This window comes from Colletes latitarsis, chromosome 12 (assembly GCF_051014445.1).
Source record: "Colletes latitarsis isolate SP2378_abdomen chromosome 12, iyColLati1, whole genome shotgun sequence".
Lineage (NCBI taxonomy): Eukaryota > Metazoa > Arthropoda > Insecta > Hymenoptera > Colletidae > Colletes > Colletes latitarsis.
In genome coordinates, this window is record NC_135145.1 from 25,146,620 (window position 1) to 25,170,404 (window position 23,785).

Below are 23,785 nucleotides of genomic sequence, written 5' to 3' on the forward strand. Positions count from 1 at the left end.
GAACATCGACAGGGGGTAGGTGCCTAAATTTTTCGGCAAAATTAAAATTTTTCAAATCGTTCTAAAAAAATTCTATTTAATTAGGTGGGTAAATTACAAGCATTTTTGGTCATTAGACATACCCTCGAAATCCCATCCACTTTCGAGAAAAAAAATCGAGAAGGTGTGAAATTTTTCCAGAAAATTAAAATTTTTCATATCGTTCTAAAAAAAATATTGTTATCTGTGGGGGTTGATTACAATCATTTTTGGTTATTACACATACCCCCGAAATCCTACCCCCTTTCCAGAAAAAAATTCATTACAGTTGAAACTTTAAACATTAATAACTTTTCAAGGAAGCCTCAATCACGAAATCGTTATTCTTAATTTTCGTCTCATTTTGGCCTCTAGAACCCGGCATTAAAATTTCCCCAGGATCGGTCGAACACTCTGCATACCTCTCTATCTGAAATCTGTCGATCCACATTCGATTGCAGATAGCGAGGTAGTATTGTAATTCCCACGGTGCTCCGTGCAGCCAGCGCGTCAGCCGCGAAATTGCTGATCGGTCTTGAGCAATTTTCGAGGTGTTCCCGAGGCGAGGAAAGAATAGTCTGGTAATGAAATAGAGAGAGGTGAGAAGGTGGAGGCGATTCACCATAACAGCCATAACTCCTATAATAGTGAATATATTTCAATGAAACTTTTCCCTAAAGTAGAGCTCATGGGTACCTACAAAGAAGTATTAAACAACTTTTCTGTAGAACATCAAGCGAAATTATTAAAAATAAAAAACAAATTTTTAAGGAAGATCGACAGGGGGTAGGTGCCTAAAATTTTCGACAAAATTAAAATTTTTCAAATCGTTCTAAAAAAATTATATTTAATTACGTGGGTCAATTACAATAATTTTTGGTGAATAGACATACCCTCGAAATCCTAACCATTTTCGAGAAAAAAAATCGAGAAGGTGTGAAATTTTTCCAAAAAATTAAAAAATTTCAAATCATGCTAAAAAAAAATATCGTTATCTGTGGGGGTTGATTACAATCATTTTTGGTTATTACACATACCCCCGAAATCCTACCCCCTTTCCAGAAAGAAATTCATTACAGTTGAAACTTTAAACATTAATAACTTTTGAAGGAAGCCTCAATCACCAAATCGTTATTCTTAATTTTCGTCTCATTTTGGCCTCTAGAATGCCGCATTAAAATTTCCCCAGGATTGGTCGAACGCCCTGCATACCTCTCTATCTGAAATCTGTCGGTCCACATTCGATTGCAGATAGCGAGGCAGTATTGTAATTCCCACGGTGCTCCGTGCAGCCAGCGCGTCAGCCGCGAAATTGCTGATCGGTCTTGAGCAATTTTCGAGGTGTTCCGAGGCGAGGAAAGAATAGTCTGGTAATGAAATAGAGAGAGGAGAGAAGGTGGAGGCGATTCACCATAACAGCCATAACTCCTATAATAGTGAATATATTTCAATGAAACTTTTCCCTAAAGTAGAGCTCATGGGTACCTACAAAAAAGTATTAAACAACTTTTCTGTAGAACGTCAAGCGAAATTATTAAAAATAAAAAACAAATTTTTAAGGAAGATCGACAGGGGGTAGGTGCCTAAAATTTTCGACAAAATTAAAATTTTTCAAATCGTTCTAAAAAAATTATATTTAATTAGGTGGGTAAATTACAAGCATTTTTGGTCATTAGGCATACCCCCAAAATCCCACCCCCTTCCTAGAAAAAAATTCAAGAAGTTGTGAAATTTTTCCAGAAAATTAAAAAATTTCAAATCATGCTAAAAAAAATATTGTTATCTGTGGGGGTCAATTGCAGTCATTTTTGGTTATTACACATACCCCCGAAATCCTACCCCCTTTCCAGAAAAAAATTCATTACAGTTGAAACTTTAAACATTAATAACTTTTGAAGGAAGCCTCAATCAACAAATCGTTATTCTTAATTTTCGTTTCATTTTGGCCTCTAGAATGCCCCATTAAAATTTCCCCAGGATCGGTCGAACGCCCTGCATACCTCTCTATCTGAAATCTGTCGATCCACATTCGATTGCAGATAGCGAGGCAGTATTGTAATTCCCACGGTGCTCCGTGCAGCCAGCGCGTCAGCCGCGAAATTGCTGATCGGTCTTGAGCAATTTTCGAGGTGTTCCCGAGGCGAGGAAAGAATAGTCTGGTAATGAAATAGAGAGAGGAGAGAAGGTGGAGGCGATTCACCATAACAGCCATAACTCCTATAATAGTGAATATATTTCAATGAAACTTTTCCCTAAAGTAGAGCTCATGGGTACCTACAAAGAAGTATTAAACAACTTTTCTGTAGAACATCAAGCGAAATTATTAAAAATAAAAAACTAATTTTTAAGGAAGATCGACAGGGGGTAGGTGCCTAAATTTGTCGGCAAAATTAAAATTTTTCAAATCGTTCTAAAAAAATTATATTTAATTACCTGGGTCAATTACAAGTATTTTTGGTCATTAGACATATCCTCGAAATCCCATCCACTTTCGAGAAAAAAAATCGAGAAGGTGTGAAATTTTTCCACAAAATTAAAATTTTTCAAATCGTTCTAAAAAAAATATTGTTATCTGTGGGGGTTGATTACAATCATTTTTGGTTATTACACATACCCTCGAAATCCTACCCCCTTTCCAGAAAAAAATTCATTACAGTTGAAACTTTAAACATTAATAACTTTTGAAGGAAGCCTCAATCACGAAATCGTTATTCTTAATTTTCGTCTCATTTTGGCCTCTAGAATGCCGCATTAAAATTTCCCCAGGATTGGTCGAACGCCCTGCATACCTCTCTATCTGAAATCTGTCGGTCCACATTCGATTGCAGATAGCGAGGCAGTATTGTAATTCCCACGGTGCTCCGTGCAGCCAGCGCGTCAGCCGCGAAATTGCTGATCGGTCTTGAGCAATTTTCGAGGTGTTCCCGAGGCGAGGAAAGAATAGTCTGGTAATGAAATAGAGAGAGGAGAGAAGGTGGAGGCGATTCACCATAACAGCCATAACTCCTATAATAGTGAATATATTTCAATGAAACTTTTCCCTAAAGTAGAGCTCATGGGTACCTACAAAGAAGTATTAAACAACTTTTCTGTAGAACATCAAGCGAAATTATTAAAAATAAAAAACTAATTTTTAAGGAAGATCGACAGGGGGTAGGTGCCTAAATTTGTCGGCAAAATTAAAATTTTTCAAATCGTTCTAAAAAAATTATATTTAATTACCTGGGTCAATTACAAGTATTTTTGGTCATTAGACATATCCTCGAAATCCCATCCACTTTCGAGAAAAAAAATCGAGAAGGTGTGAAATTTTTCCACAAAATTAAAATTTTTCAAATCGTTCTAAAAAAAATATTGTTATCTGTGGGGGTTGATTACAATCATTTTTGGTTATTACACATACCCTCGAAATCCTACCCCCTTTCCAGAAAAAAATTCATTACAGTTGAAACTTTAAACATTAATAACTTTTGAAGGAAGCCTCAATCACGAAATCGTTATTCTTAATTTTCGTCTCATTTTGGCCTCTAGAATGCCGCATTAAAATTTCCCCAGGATTGGTCGAACGCCCTGCATACCTCTCTATCTGAAATCTGTCGGTCCACATTCGATTGCAGATAGCGAGGCAGTATTGTAATTCCCACGGTGCTCCGTGCAGCCAGCGCGTCAGCCGCGAAATTGCTGATCGGTCTTGAGCAATTTTCGAGGTGTTCCCGAGGCGAGGAAAGAATAGTCTGGTAATGAAATAGAGAGAGGAGAGAAGGTGGAGGCGATTCACCATAACAGCCATAACTCCTATAATAGTGAATATATTTCAATGAAACTTTTCCCTAAAGTAGAGCTCATGGGTACCTACAAAGAAGTATTAAACAACTTTTCTGTAGAACATCAAGCGAAATTATTAAAAATAAAAAACTAATTTTTAAGGAAGATCGACAGGGGGTAGGTGCCTAAATTTTTCGACAAAATTAAAATTTTTCAAATCGTTCTAAAAAAATTCTATTTAATTAGGTGGGTCAATTACAAGCATTTTTGGTCATTAGACATACCCCCAAAATCCCACCCACTTTCTAGAAAAAAATTCGAGAATGTGTGAAATTTTTCCACAAAATTAAAATTTTTCAAATCGTTCTAAAAAAAATATTGTTATGTGTGGGGGTTGATTACAATCATTTTTGGTTATTACACATACCCCCGAAATCCTACCCCCTTTCCAGAAAAAAATTCATTACAGTTGAAACTTTAAACATTAATAACTTTTGAAGGAAGCCTCAATCACCAAATCGTTATTCTTAATTTTCGACTCATTTTGGCCTCTAGAACCCGGCATTAAAATTTCCCCAGGATCGGTGGAACACTCTGCATACCTCTCTATCTGAAATCTGTCGATCCACATTCGATTGCAGATAGCGAGGCAGTATTGTAATTCCCACGGTGCTCCGTGCAGCCAGCGCGTCAGCCGCGAAATTGCTGATCGGTCTTGAGCAATTTTCGAGGTGTTCCCGAGGCGAGGAAAGAATAGTCTGGTAATGAAATAGAGAGAGGAGAGAAGGTGGAGGCGATTCACCTCTGGCGAAGGAAGAGAGACGGAGAAAGGCGCTCCAGTCGCGAGCAACCTGCACGGAACGCTCCAGTCACCGATCGGGTGTACAGGCAGCCGGTTCTACCGAGTAAATCGGGACGCAACCAGCCAGATTTATCGCCCGCCGCGGATCGCTCGATCGTGATCGACAGGTGTAACCGGGAACGTAACAAAGTGCGTGACATACTCGATCAGTGAAGTGCGAACAGGGGGGACCAAGGGACGAGCGAGCTGAGGCGACCTGGGTACGTTAATTCGCGATCTTTCTGTGCCCCAGCGCCGGTTCACCGACAGCTTCGCCGTGAAATCGACATCCACAGTGCCCCCTTCGCTTCGACTCCTCTGCTTTGCTAATCGATTCCAACCAAAGATAAAGACTTTCTATTACTAACATCTTAAATGTCCAACTGCTGGCTGGGAAATCTGTTTTGGTCTGGGGAACGAGTATTCTCGTTGTAAATGTGTGATTTTGTAGTAATTTTGATAATAAGAAAAGATTCTGTTATCCAGGTATGACTTCTGAAAATTTTGATAGACTATAGTAATTATGAAAGTAGTTATCATATTTTTAGTGTACACATGGTGAAGGAATTGTTAGTAGAATATAGTAGTTTTAATCAAAATGATCTGTTAATGTGTTAAAATTTAAAGAACTGTTCAAAAACAGACAAGTTTGTTTGTAAACTATATTAATTACGAAAATAGTTATTAAAATAGTTATTTTTAGTGTACACATGTTGAAGGAATTGTTATTAGAATATAGTACAGTTTTAATCAAAATGATCTGTTGTTAATGAGTTAAAATTTAAAGAGTTAGAACTGTTTAATAACAGACAAGTTTGTTTATGAACTATATTAATTACGAAAATAGTTATTATATTTTTAGTGTACACATGTTGAAGGAATTGTTAGTAAAATATAGTAAAGGTTTAATCAAAATGATCTGTTGTTAATGAGTTAAAATTTAAAGAGTTAGAACTGTTTAAAAACAGTCGAGTTTGTTTATTTATATTTCTGATAATTATTTAGGGATTCGTAACAGTTCCTGTCTTTTGTTTGAAGTATTTATTGTAAGTTTTGGGATATAAAAACTTGAATATGTTAGGAAAATGAAACTTTTTAATAGTTAATAGATAATACTCCACTTCTTGTAAACTGTACTTAATAAGATGATTTAACTTCTTTATAACTTGTATAATACTTGGATTGATAACATAGAATTTTCAAATAGTAGTCATTGAGTCTTTATGAAACTATTCAGAGCTGAAATTTGAAAATAGTTCCTGATAGTTATAAAAATTCATTAAAATTTCGTGAAATTGTTAAATACAACTGTTGTATACAGGGTGTTCAGTTAGTCCTGGGGGAAATTTTAATGGAGGATTCTAGGGGCCAAAATAAGACGAAAATCAAGAATATTAATTTGCTCATTGAGGCTTCGTTAAAAAGTTATTAACAATTAAATTAGAAAATTTCAAATCGTTCTGGAAAAATTATATTTAATTACGGGGGTCAATTACAAGCATTTTTGGTCATTAGACATATCCTCGAAATCCTACCCAGTTTCGAAAAAAAAATTCAAGAAAGTGTAAAATTTTTCGACAAAATTAGAAAATTTCAAATCGTTGTAAAAAAATTATAATTAATTATGTGGGTCAATTACAAGTATTTTTGGTCATTAGACATACCCTCGAAATCCTAACCATTTCCGAGAAAAAAATTCGAGAAGATGTGAAATTTTTCGACAAAATTCGAAAATTTCGAATCATGCTAAAAAAATTATAATTAATTACGTGGGTCAATTACAAGCATTTTTGGTCATTAGACATACCCTCGAAATCCTATCCCTTTTCGAGAAAAAAATTCCTGACTGATAATATAATTTCAATTCTTCCTGTAAATTTCATGCAAATCTTTAAAACACCATAACTTCTGAACGGTTTGGTCGATTTTAATGTTCGAAACGCCAAACGCCGCGTATTTTAGTGTAGAATATATAGCAATTATAAAAATATTCGAAAAGTTGATCCTTGACCCCGCAAAATGAAAAAAACACCATAAAAATGGTCCAAACTTCAAATGCCCATAACTTCTACAATACTGAATCTATTCCATTGAAATTTAGTATGAAAGTAGAGCTCATGGATACCTATAAAAAAGTACTAAACCAAATTTCCGTAGGACGTAAGACAAATTTATTAAAAATGGAAAACGAATTTCTAAGAAAAATCGACAGGGAATTGGTGCCTAAATTTTTCGACGAAATTAGAAAATTTCGAATCGTTCTAAAAAAATTATTTCTAGATTCTAGGGTCAAATACAACCATTTTTTGTCAATACACATACCTCAAAAATCCTGCGCATTTTCGAGAAAAAAATTCAAGAAAGTGTAAAATTTTTCAAAGAAAATTAGAAAATTTCAAATCGTTCCAAAAAAATTATATTTAATTACAAGGGTCAATTACAACCATTTTGTGTGAATACACATACCCCAAAAATCCTGCGCATTTTCGAGAAAAAAATTCAAGAAAGTGTAAAATTTTTCAATAAAATTAGAAAATTTCAAATCGTTCTAAAAAAATTATATTTAGTTACAAGGGTCAATTACAAGCATTTTTTATGAATAAACATACCCTAGAAATCCTAACCAATTTCGAGAAAAAAATTCAAGAAAGTGTAAAATTTTTCAATAAAATTAGAAAATTTCAAATCGTTCTAAAAAAATTATATTTAGTTACAAGGGTCAATTACAACCATTTTGTGTGAATAGACATACCCCAAAAATCCTGCGCATTTTCGAGAAAAAAATTCAAGAAAGTGTAAAATTTTTCAAAGAAAATTAGAAAATTTCAAATCGTTCCAAAAAAATTATATTTAGTTACAAGGGTCAATTACAACCATTTTGTGTGAATAGACATACCCCAAAAATCCTGCGCATTTTCGAGAAAAAAATTCAAGAAAGTGTAAAATTTTTCAATAAAATTAGAAAATTTCAAATCGTTCCAAAAAAATTATATTTAATTACGTGGGTCAATTACAAGCATTTTTGGTCATTAGACATACCCTAGAAATCCTAACCAATTTCGAGAAAAAAATTCAAGAAGCTTTGAAATTCTTCAACAAAATTAGAAAATTTCAAATCATTCCAAAAAGATTATTTTTGATTGGAGGGATCAATTATGGGTATTAATTCATTTTTTGGAATGTTTTTTAACATTTTTAATCCACAAACACACCTGCAATTGCATGAATATAATGTAAATTGTTAAAAATTGTCATTTAGGAAGAATATGAAAGTTTTTCGACTTTTAAAAATATAGGAAACTGTTCGTATTACAGTCGTATTATTTGTTATGTACGACGCGAATTTTCGTTGCGTGTTCCTTCGTATTTCATTGTGATTCTTCTCCAGCTTACGCGGAGATTCTTTTCCGGTTAGAAATTTACCGTACACGCTAGTTTCGTCTACCGTGAAATATTTAACGCAGAGCGACGCCGTTAAAATCTACGATGTTTTCTACGTTTTCACGTATCAGCTAAATAGCATCATTACTGGAGAATTTAGAGAGAAAATATAATATAATATTTTCCAAAATACTGCTAAATAATTGCAAATTTATTGTCGTTTTAATTTTTAATAAATAACAGTAGAGAAGAACTGGCAAAAATGTACTTTTTAATAGAATTTCTTTTCATAAAAATTCACGCGACATTCAAACGTTAATTTAATTTTAAAATTATACTCAAAATTCGAGGCTATTTTTCTTCTATAGATAAAAAATATTTTAGTAGATATACATAATTCTTAAGAATTTTATTTTAATATTCTGAAGAGGACAATATTTCCTTTCTAATATAAATTTTTTACACAAATTTATCAAAATTACAATGAATCTAAGAATTTACCAAACAATTTTGGTATTAAATCTGTTACTGATTGAAAAATTCAGAAATTGTTTTATCTTATGCTTGTAAATTGTAATATTAATATTTGGTTTACAAAATTTACTACAAAAATTGCAACCAAATGACTAGAACTCTAATATTTTACATAATTAGTATTATTCCATTGTTTTGCACTTTTATACTACATTTTAAACTCACTAATTGTTTGTTACAAGAAAATATAAAGCCTCTAAACCTTCTAAAGCTTCTAAATCTTCCATTTAATGGTATTTAAGTTCCTTTTCCTATTTCAGTGTTAATAAAACCTGATAATTTTATTTTCCATCTATATATTCGTAGTTTTATTTCGATATTAAATAAATCACACTAAAGAAGGTGATATTTTTGAATATACCAAGGAAAATATTTCACAGCTTAACAAACTTCTGATATTTAATGCAGTGACTTAAAAAATCCGTTAACCCAGCTCGTTAAAATCAATTTTACATCCAATAAAATTACTCATGAATGTGATAATGGATCAATTAATACTAGAATTATTTATCCATTGCGTTGCTGAATTGTTTAAAGAAATCGTTGGTAATAGAATCATTTCAATGGCATTTTACATTAGCTTACTTTCAGAAACACAAACGCAGAGATTAGCTTAATGTAGAAAGTACATTACCAAAACACATAGTTTTAGAATCTCCAGGATAGCACAGTTTATTAATTGCAATTTCTCTTGGACCATTTATATGAATTTTTTATCTTCCTTGGCCTCCACAATTGAAAATTCTAAATCGTACTTAATAGAAATTTGTGTGAAATGTAGAATTGTTCAATTTTTGAAAATGTTTCTTTCATCGAGTGAACACGTGGAATCGAATGAAAGTACAGTTTAATCGTGGAAATATTCGTAGATTCATGGAACAAGGATGAGTTCGTGTTACTTCAAGGTCGCTGCACATCGTGCACCACAGAATTTTTCCGTAATGGCCGCTTTAACTGTACTTGATTTACAGACATCGAGTACTGTGTCTTATTTCCCTCCAGCAGACGTAACAGGGCTAATTTACGACGCGTTTCGAGTAGCGATGGGAATCGAGATGTGTAAAGACCAAAATTACGAGTCGATTATTCGAAATTAAGTCTCGAGTGGTAATTTTAATTTTGACAAAATATTCTGTTGAATTTCCACTCTGTTGTTCTTTACTGATTGTTTAAGGGGCATATTATTACTGGTAAAATCACAGTTGATAATTATGGGTAATAAGATTGAGTTATGATATGAGTTAATACTGAAAAGAACTTTGCCAAACAATTAATTTGAAAATAAACTAATTACCAGCTATTATACAGGGTGTTTCCGTGGGAGAAATTTTAACATTTCCGTGGGGGATTCTAGAGGGCAAAATAAGACGAAAATCGAGAATAGCAATTTGTTAATGGAGGCTTCGTTAAAAAGTTATTAACAATTAAATTAGAAAATTTCAAATCGTTCTGGAAAAAATATTTTCGATTGCAAGGGTCGATTACAAGCATTTTGGGTCATTAGACGTACCCTAGAAATCGTAACCATTTTCGAGAAAAAAATTCGAGAAGAGGTGAAATTTTTCGACAAAATTAAAAAATTTCAAATCGTTCTGGAAAAATTATATTTAATTACGTGGGTCCATTACAAGCATTTTGGGTCATTAGACGTACCCTAGAAATCGTAACCATTTTCGAGAAAAAAATTCGAGAAGGGGTGAAATTTTTCGACAAAATTAAAAAATTTCAAATCGCTTAAAAAAAAATATTTTTAGTTGCAAGGGTCAATTATAATCATTTTTGGTCAATAGACGTACCCTAGAAATCGTAACCATTTTTGAGAAAAAAATTCGAGAACGTGTGAAATTTTTTGACAAAATTAAAAAATTTCAAATCGTTCTAAAAAAATTATATTTAATTACGTGTGTCCATTACAAGCATTTTGGGTCATTAGACGTATCCTAGAAATCCTAACCATTTTCGAGAAAAAAATTCGAGAAGAGGTGAAATTTTTTGACAAAATTAAAAAATTTCAAATCGTTCTAAAAAAATTATATTTAATTACGGGGGTCCATTACAAGCATTTTGGGTCATTAGACGTACCCCCGAAATATTACCCATTTTCGAGAAAAAAATTCGAGAAGGTGTGAAATTTTTCGACGAAATTAAAAAATTTCAAATCGTTCTGAAAAAAATATCGTTAGCTGTGGGGGTCCATTACAATCATTTTTGGTCATTATACATACCCCAGAAATCCTAACCATTTTCGAGAAAAAAATTCACAAAGTTGAACAAATTTGTTGTCAAAATTAAAATATTTCGAATCGTTAAAAAAAAAATATTTTTAGTTGCAAGGGTCAATTATAATCATTTTTGGTCAATAGACGTACCCTCGAAATCCTAACCATTTTCGAGAAAAAAATTCGAGAAGGTGTGAAATTTTTCGACGAAATTAAAAAATTTCAAATCGTTCTGAAAAAAATATCGTTAGCTGTGGGGGTCAATTACAATTATTTTTGGTCATTATACATACCCCAGAAATCCTAACCATTTTCGAGAAAAAAATTCAAAAAGATGTGAAATGTTTTGACAAAATTAAAATATTTCGAATCGTTTAAAAAAAAAATATTTTTAGTTGCAAGGGTCAATTATAATCATTTTTGGTCAATAGACGTACCCTAGAAATCCTAACCATTTTCGAGAAAAAAATTCACAAAGTTGAACAGATTTGTTGTCAAAATTAAAATATTTCGAATCGTTAAAAAAAAAATATTTTTAGTTGCAAGGGTCAATTATAATCATTTTTGGTCATTATACATACCCCAGAAATCCTAACCATTTTCGAGAAAAAAATTCGAGATGTGAAATTTTTTGACAAAATTAAAAAATTTCAAATCGTTCTGAAAAAATTATATTTAATTACGTGGGTCCATTACAAGCATTTTGGGTCATTAGACATACCCCCGAAATATTACCCATTTTCGAGAAAAAAATTCGAGAAGGTGTGAAACTTTAAATGTTAATAACTTTTTAACGAAGCCTCCATCAACAAATTGGTATTCTTCATTTTCGTCTTATTTTAACCTGTATAAACCACCAAACATAAAGTTGAAGGTTTTTTTTATCTTAATTCGTCGTTAAAAGCGCAAATGTCCTCCTCGAGAAGAATTTCACCATTTTTAAATGGTAAATAATGTAATTGTTACTTTATTTACAGATCGCTGGGATTCACCAGACCGTGTCAACCGGATCAGCGTCTATTGACCTTTTCTCTTAAGCCACAGTCACGAAGAGTCGGATCAAACAAGCTGAAAAGCGTCGAATCTCCACGAAAATGCCACTCCGCGCAGAGAATCACCCTTAAACTTTAACAAACGCGACATTTGCGGAGAATAGATAGCAATCTGGGCCCCGAAACATCGCGGGGGACGAATCGATGAACTCTGACCCGACTCGATTCAGTAGACCGTTGGAGACATTGAATATAGAAGGAAAATAGAGGGTAACCAGTACGAGATTCATGGGAGACAAAAGTAAATGATAAAACGTTCCTGGAACGTTCGAAGGCAAGTGATGGTGGCCCATTGAAAGGTTTCTGGAGGCCCAAACATGGAGAACCCAAGCATTGCACTCGACTCGACAGTCAGGAGTCAGGACTCGAGCAATTCGAAGGACTCGAAGGACTCGAGTGCCTCGGATTCGAAGCCTGAGAGTTGCCTGGAGTCGAAACACTCGAAGGACATCCTCATTTCTGAGAAGCAACGGCACCAGCAACACACGCAGCAGCATCCGGACGAACGACAGAAGCTGAAGAGCTCAGAGTCCAAGGATGATTCCAATCTGCTCATGTTCACCTCCTGTGGACAATTGCTCCTCGGTGAGTCTCTTACCTTGGATGTTTCAAGACACTCAGAGAGAGAATTTAAGGGAGTATTGTTGTTTTGTAGTGGCACTACTGTAGGTATGTACAGTAGTTTTTTCATCAAGAAATATTAAAAATTGCTAGAGTTATGGCTTATATGATATTTCAAGTTCTAGCAGACTCTGTTTAAAATTATCTGGAACCCTGGAAGCCATTGGAACACCTTCTCCAAAATAAGAAGTTATAATTCCCATGATTTTTAATATTTTTCCATGGAAAAAATACTGTACACGCTTATGAGATGAATAAATGTGTCTACAAAGTCTCAGTACAAAACAGCCTACCTATCATTAGAAAAAAAATCACAAGTCTAGACAGCAATACCTCCTTAAATGAATTTAAATATCAGTACTTGTGTTTCATAATTTGCAAATTGAGTGGATTTCACTTAAAGCAAATATACTTCAATAAGAATTACCAAACAGAATGTTAAATACACGTTATTTTCACAGCTTCAATTTCCAATTACAAATTGGTAACGACAGCGATTTTTCCAACAAAAAGTGTTTTGGTATATTCTTCTATGTGTTTCACACAGTACGAATTAACGAATATTTCCGTGAATTGAATTTGATGATCAGAATATGTAAAGTAATCTGTTAACGGCGATGAAAAACCTGTTTTATCGGAGGTAATTGAATTAGTAACTCTGTAGTCTCTCTATAAACGTGTTTACCAAGCGATATAGTCTCAAGCAGTGGAGTAAATCTTGATTAATTAACTATGATGATCAATAATATTGTACTCGAGCAACTCTTTGCAGAGCTGAGCATTATTTGAATAAGTTTTTGTTAGAATAATCATTCGAATACAAATTTAAATATCTTGGTTCGTTTCTGTAAATTCAGAAAAAACGAATTTCCATAGTGCGCATGCTGAGCAAACTTTTCTCTAAACTGCATAGAAATCAGTGTAAAAGTGAAAACATTTCACTTAGAAAGTCATACTTGTGTAACTCTTTTCACGGGTTTGCAAACCGTAGAAAATCGCCACGTTGCGATTCATCGTGATTCGATACTCCAGCGGGGGGTATTGTAAATTTTATTATTATAATATTCACGTGGTACTGCTATTTGTATAGTCTCAAAGTTGTCCCATTTTAAAATTATGGTCATTCCAACTTTTACTCGAATTTATGTCAATAATATAAAGAAAATGGTAAAATAAATATTTTCAAATTTAATTAATAATATCAAATTATTTTATTTATGAATAAGAGTTAGTAAAAGAGAAGTATGAAACTTTAAAGGCTTGTAATACTCATTAAATATGGGAGAATAAAAAATATTTGATTTAGGTAGGTCCTATAATAAATACTTTCAATGTAAAATTAATTTTTACAAATAACATGTGTTTTTGCTTATGATTTTAAGTCTATTCTGATCAATGAATGAAATTTCAAATAACTGCAATAATTTTACTGTACAAAAGTAGCTTAATCATTAGTGAAACAATAAATAAAATAGAAACTGTCCTTACTAAAAGATTAATAATTTAATATTAAGTAAAAATGCTTAAATTTAATTAAGCCTACCCTGTAGAATTTTATATAGTATATGATGGACGTTATTAATGAATATAAATAATATAATCGTTCAAACATTTGAACAAATTCAATTTTCTCAAGTTTGATATTTAAACTATTTGGATAATAAAATATTTATCTTGGCTTGAAAAAATGAGTTTTATGTTTAAATTTCAATCACTTGGACAACTCTAGTTAAAATATATACACATAATATTGACCCCGTAAATTGGGAAGAACCCCATAAAAATGGTCCCATTTTCAAACTGCCATAACTCCTATAATAGTGAATATATTTCAATGAAACTTTTTTCTCAGGTAGAGCTCGTTAGTACCTATAAAAAAGTATTGGACAATTTTTCTGTAGGGCGTCGTACAAAATTATTAAAAATCAAAAATGAATTTGTAACAAAAATCGACAGGGGGTAACTGCCTAAATTTCTCGGGGGAAAAAAAAATTTCAAATCGTTCTGAAAAAATTATTTTCTGTTGCGGGGGTCGATTGCAATCATTTTTGGTCATTACACATACCCCCGAATTCCTACGCATTTTCAAGAAAAAAATTCGAGAAGGTGCCTAAATTTTTCGACGGAAAAAAAAAATTTCAAATCGGTTTAAAAAAATTATGTCCGTGTGCAGGCGTCTATTCCAAGCATTTATGGTCATTAGACATACCCTCGAAATCCTACGCATTTTCGAGAAAAAAATTCGAGAAGATGTGAAATTTTTCGACGGGGGGGGAAAAAAATTTGCAATCGTTTTAAAAAAATTATATTCGATTGCGGGGGTCAATTGCAATAATTTCTGGTCAATAGACATACCCCCGAAATTCTACGCATTTTCAAGAAAAAAATTCAAAACGGGCGAAACTTTAAATGTTGATAGCTTTTTAACAAAACCTCCATCAACAAATTCTTGATTTTCATCTTATTTTGTCCTCTAGAATCCCCCATTAAAATTTATCCCAAATATGGCTGAACGCCTTGTATTTATGTATAAAGCATCAAGGTCCAGACTTTTAATCTTGATTAAAATACTGTTTAATGCTTTGCAGGTGTGGTTCTGGTCGTGTTTGGTATCCTGGTGTTGGTCCACGGCGCCTCGTTGGGCGGTTCTGGGGCAGGACTGTGGGCAGGTGTGGGTGCCCTTGTCGCAGGAGCGTTGGGTGTCGTCGCGACGCTTGCTACATCCTCGAGCAAAACGAATTCCAGCTTTTCGACGGCTCACCTTGCAGCGAGCCTGATCGCCCTTGCCCTCTCGAACATGGCCGCCATTACGGCCTTGACTGCCATCGTCAGGGACTCCCAGAGGACACCGGAAGTGACCTTACTCACTATACCGGTACGTGCATACCGTTTACGCTTTCAACAGCCCCTTCTTTTCCAGCACTCGACGACACGCATTAATATTCGACCACCACACTACTCAAGAAGACATTACTGCTTCTCTTAACATTGTCTATGCACAATTTCCTCCATTTAATTCTCTGTACAAGACTACAATGTGTTTACAATTATTAGGATTTGATACTTGTAACTATTCTTTGTAATATTAACTGTAACTTCTTTGAAACTGTTAACAAAAGATAGAAATAGTGACTCAGCAGCGAAAGTCTGTAAAATTGACTCTCGAGTGGCTCAACTGTGCTAATTTCATTTGCGTGCAACCTGAGAACAATGGAAAATCGCAGTGGGTCAAAAGGAAACTGATTTCTGCCGAGGAAAGTAAGGCTGTAGAATGTATTAGAGCGTTCAGTGCTTATGGTCACGGACGAATTCCTCGATTTGTTTTCATGGGATTCCCGTTGCACTGCACGATCCTCTCATTTTTACACAATTTGGTGCACCGCCATTATTGAGAGAACGCCTGAGGAGCGAGATAGCTCGTATGGCTTTGATTTATTACATCTTGTTAGTTCACTAGGTTATTTATTACCTCATTATTTGTAAGTGGCAGTTTGCTAGTCAACAGTCAATACGCGGGACTTATGCTTGATTATAAAGTGTTACATTGCTAATGTCTATGGTTTGATTGTGCTGAACGATAGAGATTTAAACAGGATCTTGAGCATTTTCTCTCAGATAGCCTGAGGAGCTTCATTACCGTGTGATTCATATTCCATATTGGCGTTGCATATGTAACGATTGGCCTAATTAATAGATATAACATTGTTTTAGTCTTCAAAGTGGGCCATCTATTACAAAAAAGTTTACTATTCACTCTAAGAGCACTGGGAGCTTCATTTAGCTGAGTTAGTAAATAGTTAATATGGAAATCAAGATCTTTATACTCCTTTTTTATATTTTTTTGCAGTACAAGATGGTCTTGCATTTGTGTGGATTTGTTCTGAGATTCCAATTCATGAATTGATTAATATTCTCAACTAGAATTAGCTAAATCATCAGTGAAGGCTATGGAAGCTGTATCATTATTTCAATCTAAGTTTAAAGGCCCAAGTCGAGAAGGATTTATTGAAAATCATGTCAATAATAGAGTAGATAATCCAAGGAGCAAAATGTCTATTAAATGCTTGTGTTTGAAACCAAATTTATCATTAACATCTTAGCTGTCTGGCTGATAGGCTTGTAACTAGCAGAATCGTTGGAGTTTTTATCTTTTTTTTGCTTATGGGAAGAACTTTTGCATACTTCCAACTTTCTGGGAAGTAATACCTTACTGCATTATGAAATATAACAGTATGAACCTTAATTAGGTTAAAATCTAATGAAGTTCTGTTTGAAAAAGCTCCAAGAATGTTATTGACTAGAAAACTGTCATAATTATGACTTGAGTTGCAAGATTTTCTTGAGAGAAGATCTCATGTGAAGCATTATTTGTTCTGATAGAGTCCAATTGAGTTTCAGGTACCAATTAAGAGTATATAATCCACATGTGGTGGATGTAACTGAGACAGTTGTCTAGTGAGTCGCGATGCTCACTAAAAAGAAACCATTTTCTGTGCTACTAGCGCCAGGTCTTCGATTTTCTGAGGACTTATTGGGAGACCCCATTGAATAAAAGCCACCATTACTCTGCAGAGTAATTCTTTGCAGTTTTAGAACGCTAATCGATGGAGTCATTGAAACGTGGATTGAAAAGTCGAGCTAATTTCAAAGTCACATAGTTTCTCCCATTATTATCTTACGTACCGTGAGAAAAGTGTGTTACCTGCATGCTTGACAATTAACGCAATCTCATGAGCTCGTTAATAACGCTGTAAAATACCAGGTCACCGCGTAAGTAATGTTATTTCCTTACATAAACAAACGCAGGTTGCGTTCTCGTTTGAATTCCTGGCGATTGCGTGCGAAACAAAGAATCCTGAGACGAGCCAAGCGATAATTAACGACCGCCACCGTTGATCGATACTCAATTAGCCCGTGGCACCGGTGACCCCGATTCCTTTCCCATCGTTTTCTCATCTCGAATCGGTGAGTTTCGGACAGACCGCCCGGAACAGGGCCGCTGAAACCGTTTGACCGCCGGAGAAAGTCCCAATGCCAAGGCTAAAACGCGGTCAGGACACCGTCGACAGATTTCACAGATTGTTTCGTCTCTGGATCCCCATGGAATGCGCCATTCCGATCGAGGACCGATCCCAGGGACACCTCTCCTTCGATCAAGTCCTCCATTACACAAACCGATAGTTGGAAAGTGGCTACTGAGATTATTCAATCGACGATTAAATTTTACAGATATTTATGCTTGAAAGAATATCTCCACGAGGATACGAGATACCAATTTAGAGATTATTTTTTGTAAAATGTAACTTTCGTTTTGTTTGTAATCCATTTTTTTAATTTTTTGGGGAAATACTATACAGGGTATTTTAATGGGGGATTCTAGAGGGCAAAATAAGACGAGAATTAAGAATACCTATTTGTTGATGGAGGCCTCGTTAAAATGTTATTAACAATTAAATTCAGAAATTTCAAATCGTTCTGGAAAAAATATTTTTGATTGGAAGGATCAATCATAATCATTTTTGGTGAATAGACATATCCTCGAAATTCTACTCAGTTTTGAGAAAAAAATTGGAGAAGATGTGGAATTTTTTGACGAAATTAAAAAATTTCAAATCGTTTTGGAAAAAATATTTTCGGTTGCAGGGGTTAATTACAATCATTTTTTGTGAATACACATACCACCGAAATTCTACCCAGTTTCGAGAAAAAAATTCATTACCGAAAATGTAATGTCTGACCATACCATTGATATGTTTCACTTAAATTTCATGCAAATCTTTAAAACCCCATAACTTCTGAACGGATTGGGCGATTTTAATGTTCAAAAAGCCAAACGACGCGTATTTTAGTGTAGAATATGTAGCAATTATAAAAATATTCGAAAGGTTGTTCCTTGACCTCGTAATTTTAGAAAAACCCCAAAAAACTTTTCCAATTTTCAAACTGCCCTAACTCCTATAATAGTGAATATATTTCAATGAAACTTTTTTCTAAAGTGGAGCCCATAGGTACCTACAAAAAAGTATTAAACAACTTTTCTCTAGGACGTCAAACGAAATTACTAGAAATAAAAAACGAATTTTTAAGGAAAATCGACAGGGCGTAGGTATCCAAATTTTTCAGCGTCAAAAAAAAATTTTAAATCGTTCTAAAAAAATTATTTTCATTTGCAGGGGTCGATTATAATCACTTTTGGTCATTACACATACCCCCGAAATCCTACGCGTTTTCGAGAAAAAAATTCCTAATCGAAAATCTAATTTCAGGCCATAAATCTTTCATGCGAATCTTTAAAACACCATAACTTCTGAACGGATTAGGCGATTTTAATGTTCAAAAAGCCAAACGACGCGTATTTTGGTCGAGAATATGCAGAAATTTTAATAATGTTGAAAAAGTTGTTCCTTGACCCCGTAAAGTTGAAAAAACCCCATAAAACTTTTCCAATTTTCAAACTGCCATAACTCCTATAATAGTGAATATATTTCAATGAAACTTTTTTCTGAAGTAGAGCCCATAGATGCCTACAAAAAAGTATTAGACAACTTTTCTGTAGGGCGTCAAACAAAACTACTAAAAATGAAAAACAAATTTTTATGCAAAATCGACAGGGGGTTGGGTTGGTACCTAAATTTTTCGACGAAATTAAAAAATTTCAAATCGTATTAAAAAAATTATATTTAGTTACAGGGGTTAATTACAATAATTTTTGGTGAATACACATATACCCGAAATCCTACCCCTTTTCGAGAAAAAAATTCACGAAGATAAACAAATTTGTTGACAAAATTTCAAACTTTCAAATCGTTCTAAAAAAATTATTTTTAATTAGAGGGAACAATTACAATAATTTTTGGTGAATAGACATATCCCCAAAATCCTACCCCTTTTCGAGAAAAAAATTCACGAAGGTAAATAAATTTCTTGACAAAATTAAAAAATTTCAAATCCTCCTAAAAAAATTATTTTTAGTAGCAAGGGTCAATTACAATAATTTTTGGTGAATAGACATACCCCCGAAATCCTACCCCTTTTCGAGAAAAAAATTCACGAAGGTAAATAAATTTGTTGACAAAATTAACAAATTTCAAATCGTTTTGGAAAAATTATTTTTAATTAGAGGGATCAATTACAATAATTTTTGGTGAATAGACATACCCCCGAAATCCTACCCCTTTTCGAGAAAAAAATTCACGAAGGTAAATAAATTTGTTGACAAAATTTTAAAATTTCAAATCGTTCTAAAAAAATTATTTTTAATTGGAGGGATCAATTACAATAATTTTTGGTGAATAGACATACCCCAAAAATCCTACACATTTTCGAGAAAAAAATTCACGAAGGTAAATGAATTTGTTGACAAAATTAAAAAATTTCAAATCGTTCTGGAAAAATTATTTTTAATTGGAGGGATCAATTACAATAATTTTTGGTGAATAGACATATCCCCGAAATCCTACCCCTTTTCGAGAAAAAAATTGACGAAGGTAAATAAATTTCTTGACAAAATTTCAAACTTTCAAATCGTTCTAAAAAAATTATTTTTAATTAGAGGGATCAATTACAATAATTTTTGGTGAATAGACATACCCCCGAAATCCTACCCCTTTTCGAGAAAAAAATTCACGAAGTTGAACAAATTTGTTGACAAAATTTCAAAATTTCAAATCGTTCTAAAAAAATTATTTCTAGATTCTGGGGTCAAATACAACCATTTTTTGTGAATACACATACCCCCGAAATCCTACCCACTTTCGAGAAAAAAATTCATTATTAACGGAACTTTAAACCTTAATAACTTCTTAAATTTCCCTCAGGGGTGGCCAAACACCCTGTATACGATGAGTGTACAAAAATAGTACAAAAAGTAACAATAAAATTTCTTCTAAAGAAGAATATTTTTTCATTTTTAAAAATCACATGGCAAAATTTAATTCAATATTACTAATCATTCATATTAGCAAATGTTCTCAGAGGGCTAATATTCAAGGAAAACGGTTGTTTCAGGACGAAGATGGCAACGTGGACGAAGTGGAAGGTGGCTGGGCAAGTCTTCTCGCGAGTATCGGCCTCCTGGTGACCAGCGTGGCCGAGTTGCTGGTCTCTGGCTACAGCTGTCTGACCTTGACCCCGAAGCTCTGCGGATGTCTCAGGGCGAGCAACGGCGACGAAGTGGGCAGCGACGGTCGGCTGAAAACCCGTAACATGGTTCACCAGTGGGTCACCGCTCAGACTCACGTGCCCAAGAGCCAGCCGATTTACGTGGTGCAGCCGATGCTGCAGATGCACCCTATGATACAGGTGAGATCGTATTTTCTCTCCAACCCTTCCACGGTTGCTCGACCTCTGCGAGGTAGGGATAGGTCAGTGACACGCGGCTAGAAAGTTCAAACGAGAGAAACTCGTCGCTGCCCCGGGCGATCGCTCTACCTGCAGTTCAGAGATGCACGAACTTGGCGCGGCGTCTTTCTGTGTCACGAGGATGAGCTCTCTTCTGAACTTTCATTCCTCATTAATGAGCCCCATCTTCTACCAACTCTATCAGTTGCTAACTTCAGTTGACGTAACTCTATAAATCAGAAGATTTGTAATTTGTTGCAGCCGCCTTACGGAATGCCTGGAGCTCCTGCTAAGTTTCCTGGAGGATTTTTACCTGCTGGGCCTATGCCAATGGCTGCTCCGACTTACGGTGCTGTTCCTATGCTTCCACACATGCCATACGCTGGCCGGCCTCCCTCTCAAATGGTTAAGTATCTTTGTAATATATTCAAATACCAAATATAGTCAAATACCTGTCGATTCGGGACTTCCTCGACGAACAGAAAGAATGCTGGTTTCTCTTTGCATATAGTTGTGTAACTGCTGAAGAAACAGCATCCGTCATTCTCTCTTGGAAATCGTTCTTATCTTATTTAGAACAAATCCCATCTAAAGTTTACTTTCTCGTCTCATTCGACAAATAAGCAATCTATCAAACAGTGGAATCTTATGTTTATTGGTACAAAAGCATCTTGTGCAACTCAATGACACATTGAACGATTTCGGGAATTAAATAATCTAACATCAGCAATTATTAATACTGTATACAATGGCTGACAATATTTTGTGACCACCCATAAAACTTTCAGAATATGCAGAGCTACTAGCCAGTCAATTTTGTATAGAAAATCGTTCAAAGTTTCGTTGCTCTATTCATTCCTTTTTTAATTATAGATAGGTGCATTGTTAGGGTAAATTATAGGTTGGGGAAGGCCATCATTAACACAAACGTATTTGTTATTACTTTAATAATGCTTTAATACTACATGATGTAACTTGTACGGAATTAGAAAAGAAACACGATGTTTCACCATCGAGTACTATGAATTCCAGGCGTGGGGAAGTCTAATAGATGGCGACAAGCATCTGTTAGATACTGCAAGCATTGTTGTAGATCTTCCAGCGGTCGTTGAAACGAAGATGATGCTACTGATTGCAGATTCGATCGAAACAGAAACGTCATTTAGCTATGGAGCAGGAAGGTACAATGGAGAGGAAGAGACACGTCGAGGGCAAGACAGAGTCCGCGAAGAGGATGTCCTCGATAGGGGAAGATCAAGTCGACTTAGCTCAAACGTATACAGGATTGGACAAGAAAATCTCGGAGGAGTTCATCTCGATCGCCATGGATCCAGAAAGGAAGTCGAAAGCTTCCAGTAATCACGGTAGCGAAATCGGTACTTCGAAAACCTGCTGAAAACGCAATATGCTGACTCTGTCAAAGCATATCGTGTTACTAAAGAATTCTCATTCACATATGTATGCTTTCTGAAAGGAACAAGTTGTTCAATTGTCGGCACTTTATATACCGTTGAAGTTGTACGTTTGTTTTATTCTTTACAGTCGTTCAGATAATCTGCAAGATTATTAGAACTCGTATTTGCTTAAGAATATTTTTCAGTAACTGGAATATTATTCGGACTTGCTGCTGCAGATGTTAATTCGTCAGCCTTTGACAGTCAGAATTATTCGAATGTAATTTTTTTTAAATAAAGAATGGCGGATGTTAGGATGTTTTCAATTACAAAAGAAGAGTGGCTATGTATAATTTATGTAAAGGTAAGTTAATATTTGAAAAGTTAGTACGTTTATTTATTTCTTGCGGTGTTTTGTACATTATTCCTTGAACGACAGTGTATAGCCACAGGAAAAAGATTCACGCTTTAAAAAGCTAACACACATATTCTTGTGTATTTGTTATATAATAATTCCAAAGGAAAACCGTAGTTATAATACTACACTTTACATAATGTATAATAAAATATAAATTAACTTAAATAATATAAAGTAATTATAAAAGTTGAAAAAATGAAGATTACAGAATCAATCCTCTAATATATAGTTTAATGATTAAGAAATTGATTCGTAACATTCGTGTACTATCCTTTTTGTCGATAAATATATTGCCAAAGCTGTCTAATTAATTTTTCTGATGAGGTGCTTTTACAAACAATAGATGAAACCCAATCAGTATGATTTATTTAAAACGAGCTTTTAATTGTTGATAAATAATGAGTACAACTGAGTTACAATCATTACACATATCTTTTTTAGACGAAATTAAAAAGTTTCAAATCGTTTTAAAAAAATTATGACTATGTGCAGGCATCTATTCCAAGCATTTTTGGTCATTAGACATACCCCCAAAATCCTACGCGTTTTCGAGAAAAAAATTAATTACTGAAAATTTAATTTGGCGCCAAAATTTTTCGACGAAAAAATTTTGCAGATCGTTCTGAAAAAATTAATTCGGTTGCAAGGGTCGATTACAATCATTTTTGGTTATTACACATACCCCTGAAATTCTACGCATTTTCGAGAAAAAAATTCATTACTGAAAATCTAATTTGGCGCCAAAATTTTTCGACGAAAAAATTTTGCAAATCGTTCTGAAAAAATTAAGTCTGTTGCAAGGGTCGATTACAATAATTTTTGGTTATTACACATACCCCTGGAATTCTACGCATTTTCGAGAAAAAAATTAGAATAGGTTTGACATTTTTGACAAAATTAAAAGATTTCAAATCGTTTTAAAAAAATATGTTCGTGTGCAGGCGTCTATTGCAAGCATTTTTGGTCATTAGACATACCCCCGAAATCCCACCCCTTTTCGAGAAATAAATTGTAATAGGTTTGACATTTTTGACAAAATTAAAAGATTTCAAATCGTTTTAAAAAAATTATGACTATGTGCTGGCGTCTATTCCAAGCATTTTTGGTCATTAGACATTCCCCCAAAATCCTACGCGTTTTCAAGAAAAAAATTAATTACTGAAAATTTAATTTGGCGCCAAAATTTTTCGACGAAAAAATTT

General features: G+C 34.1%; 2 protein-coding genes across 5 annotated transcripts in view; one reads left to right on the forward strand and one right to left on the reverse strand.

Annotated features, from left to right (window-relative positions):
* The window catches only part of LOC143348954 (cytosolic endo-beta-N-acetylglucosaminidase-like), a 56,400-nt gene extending 32,855 nt beyond the window's left edge, over window positions 1–23,545 (forward strand). For 3 of the 4 annotated variants that reach the window (XM_076779736.1, XM_076779737.1, XM_076779738.1), the window contains one exon: window positions 11,736–12,127. Coding sequence is in view for 2 of the 4 variants with exons in the window: in XM_076779738.1 (XP_076635853.1) it covers window positions 11,736–11,782 (47 nt within the window). In the remaining 2 variants the exon portion in view is untranslated. Of the gene's footprint in view, window positions 1–4,535; window positions 4,846–11,735; window positions 12,396–15,019; window positions 15,307–20,438; window positions 20,733–21,032; window positions 21,177–21,909 lie in introns of those variants that run through there. The other variant, XM_076779740.1, reaches the window with a different exon arrangement.
* LOC143348962 (uncharacterized) overlaps window positions 1–23,785 on the reverse strand; it is a 438,943-nt gene that overhangs the window by 272,765 nt on the left and 142,393 nt on the right. The gene's annotated exons all lie outside the window — the stretch shown is intronic.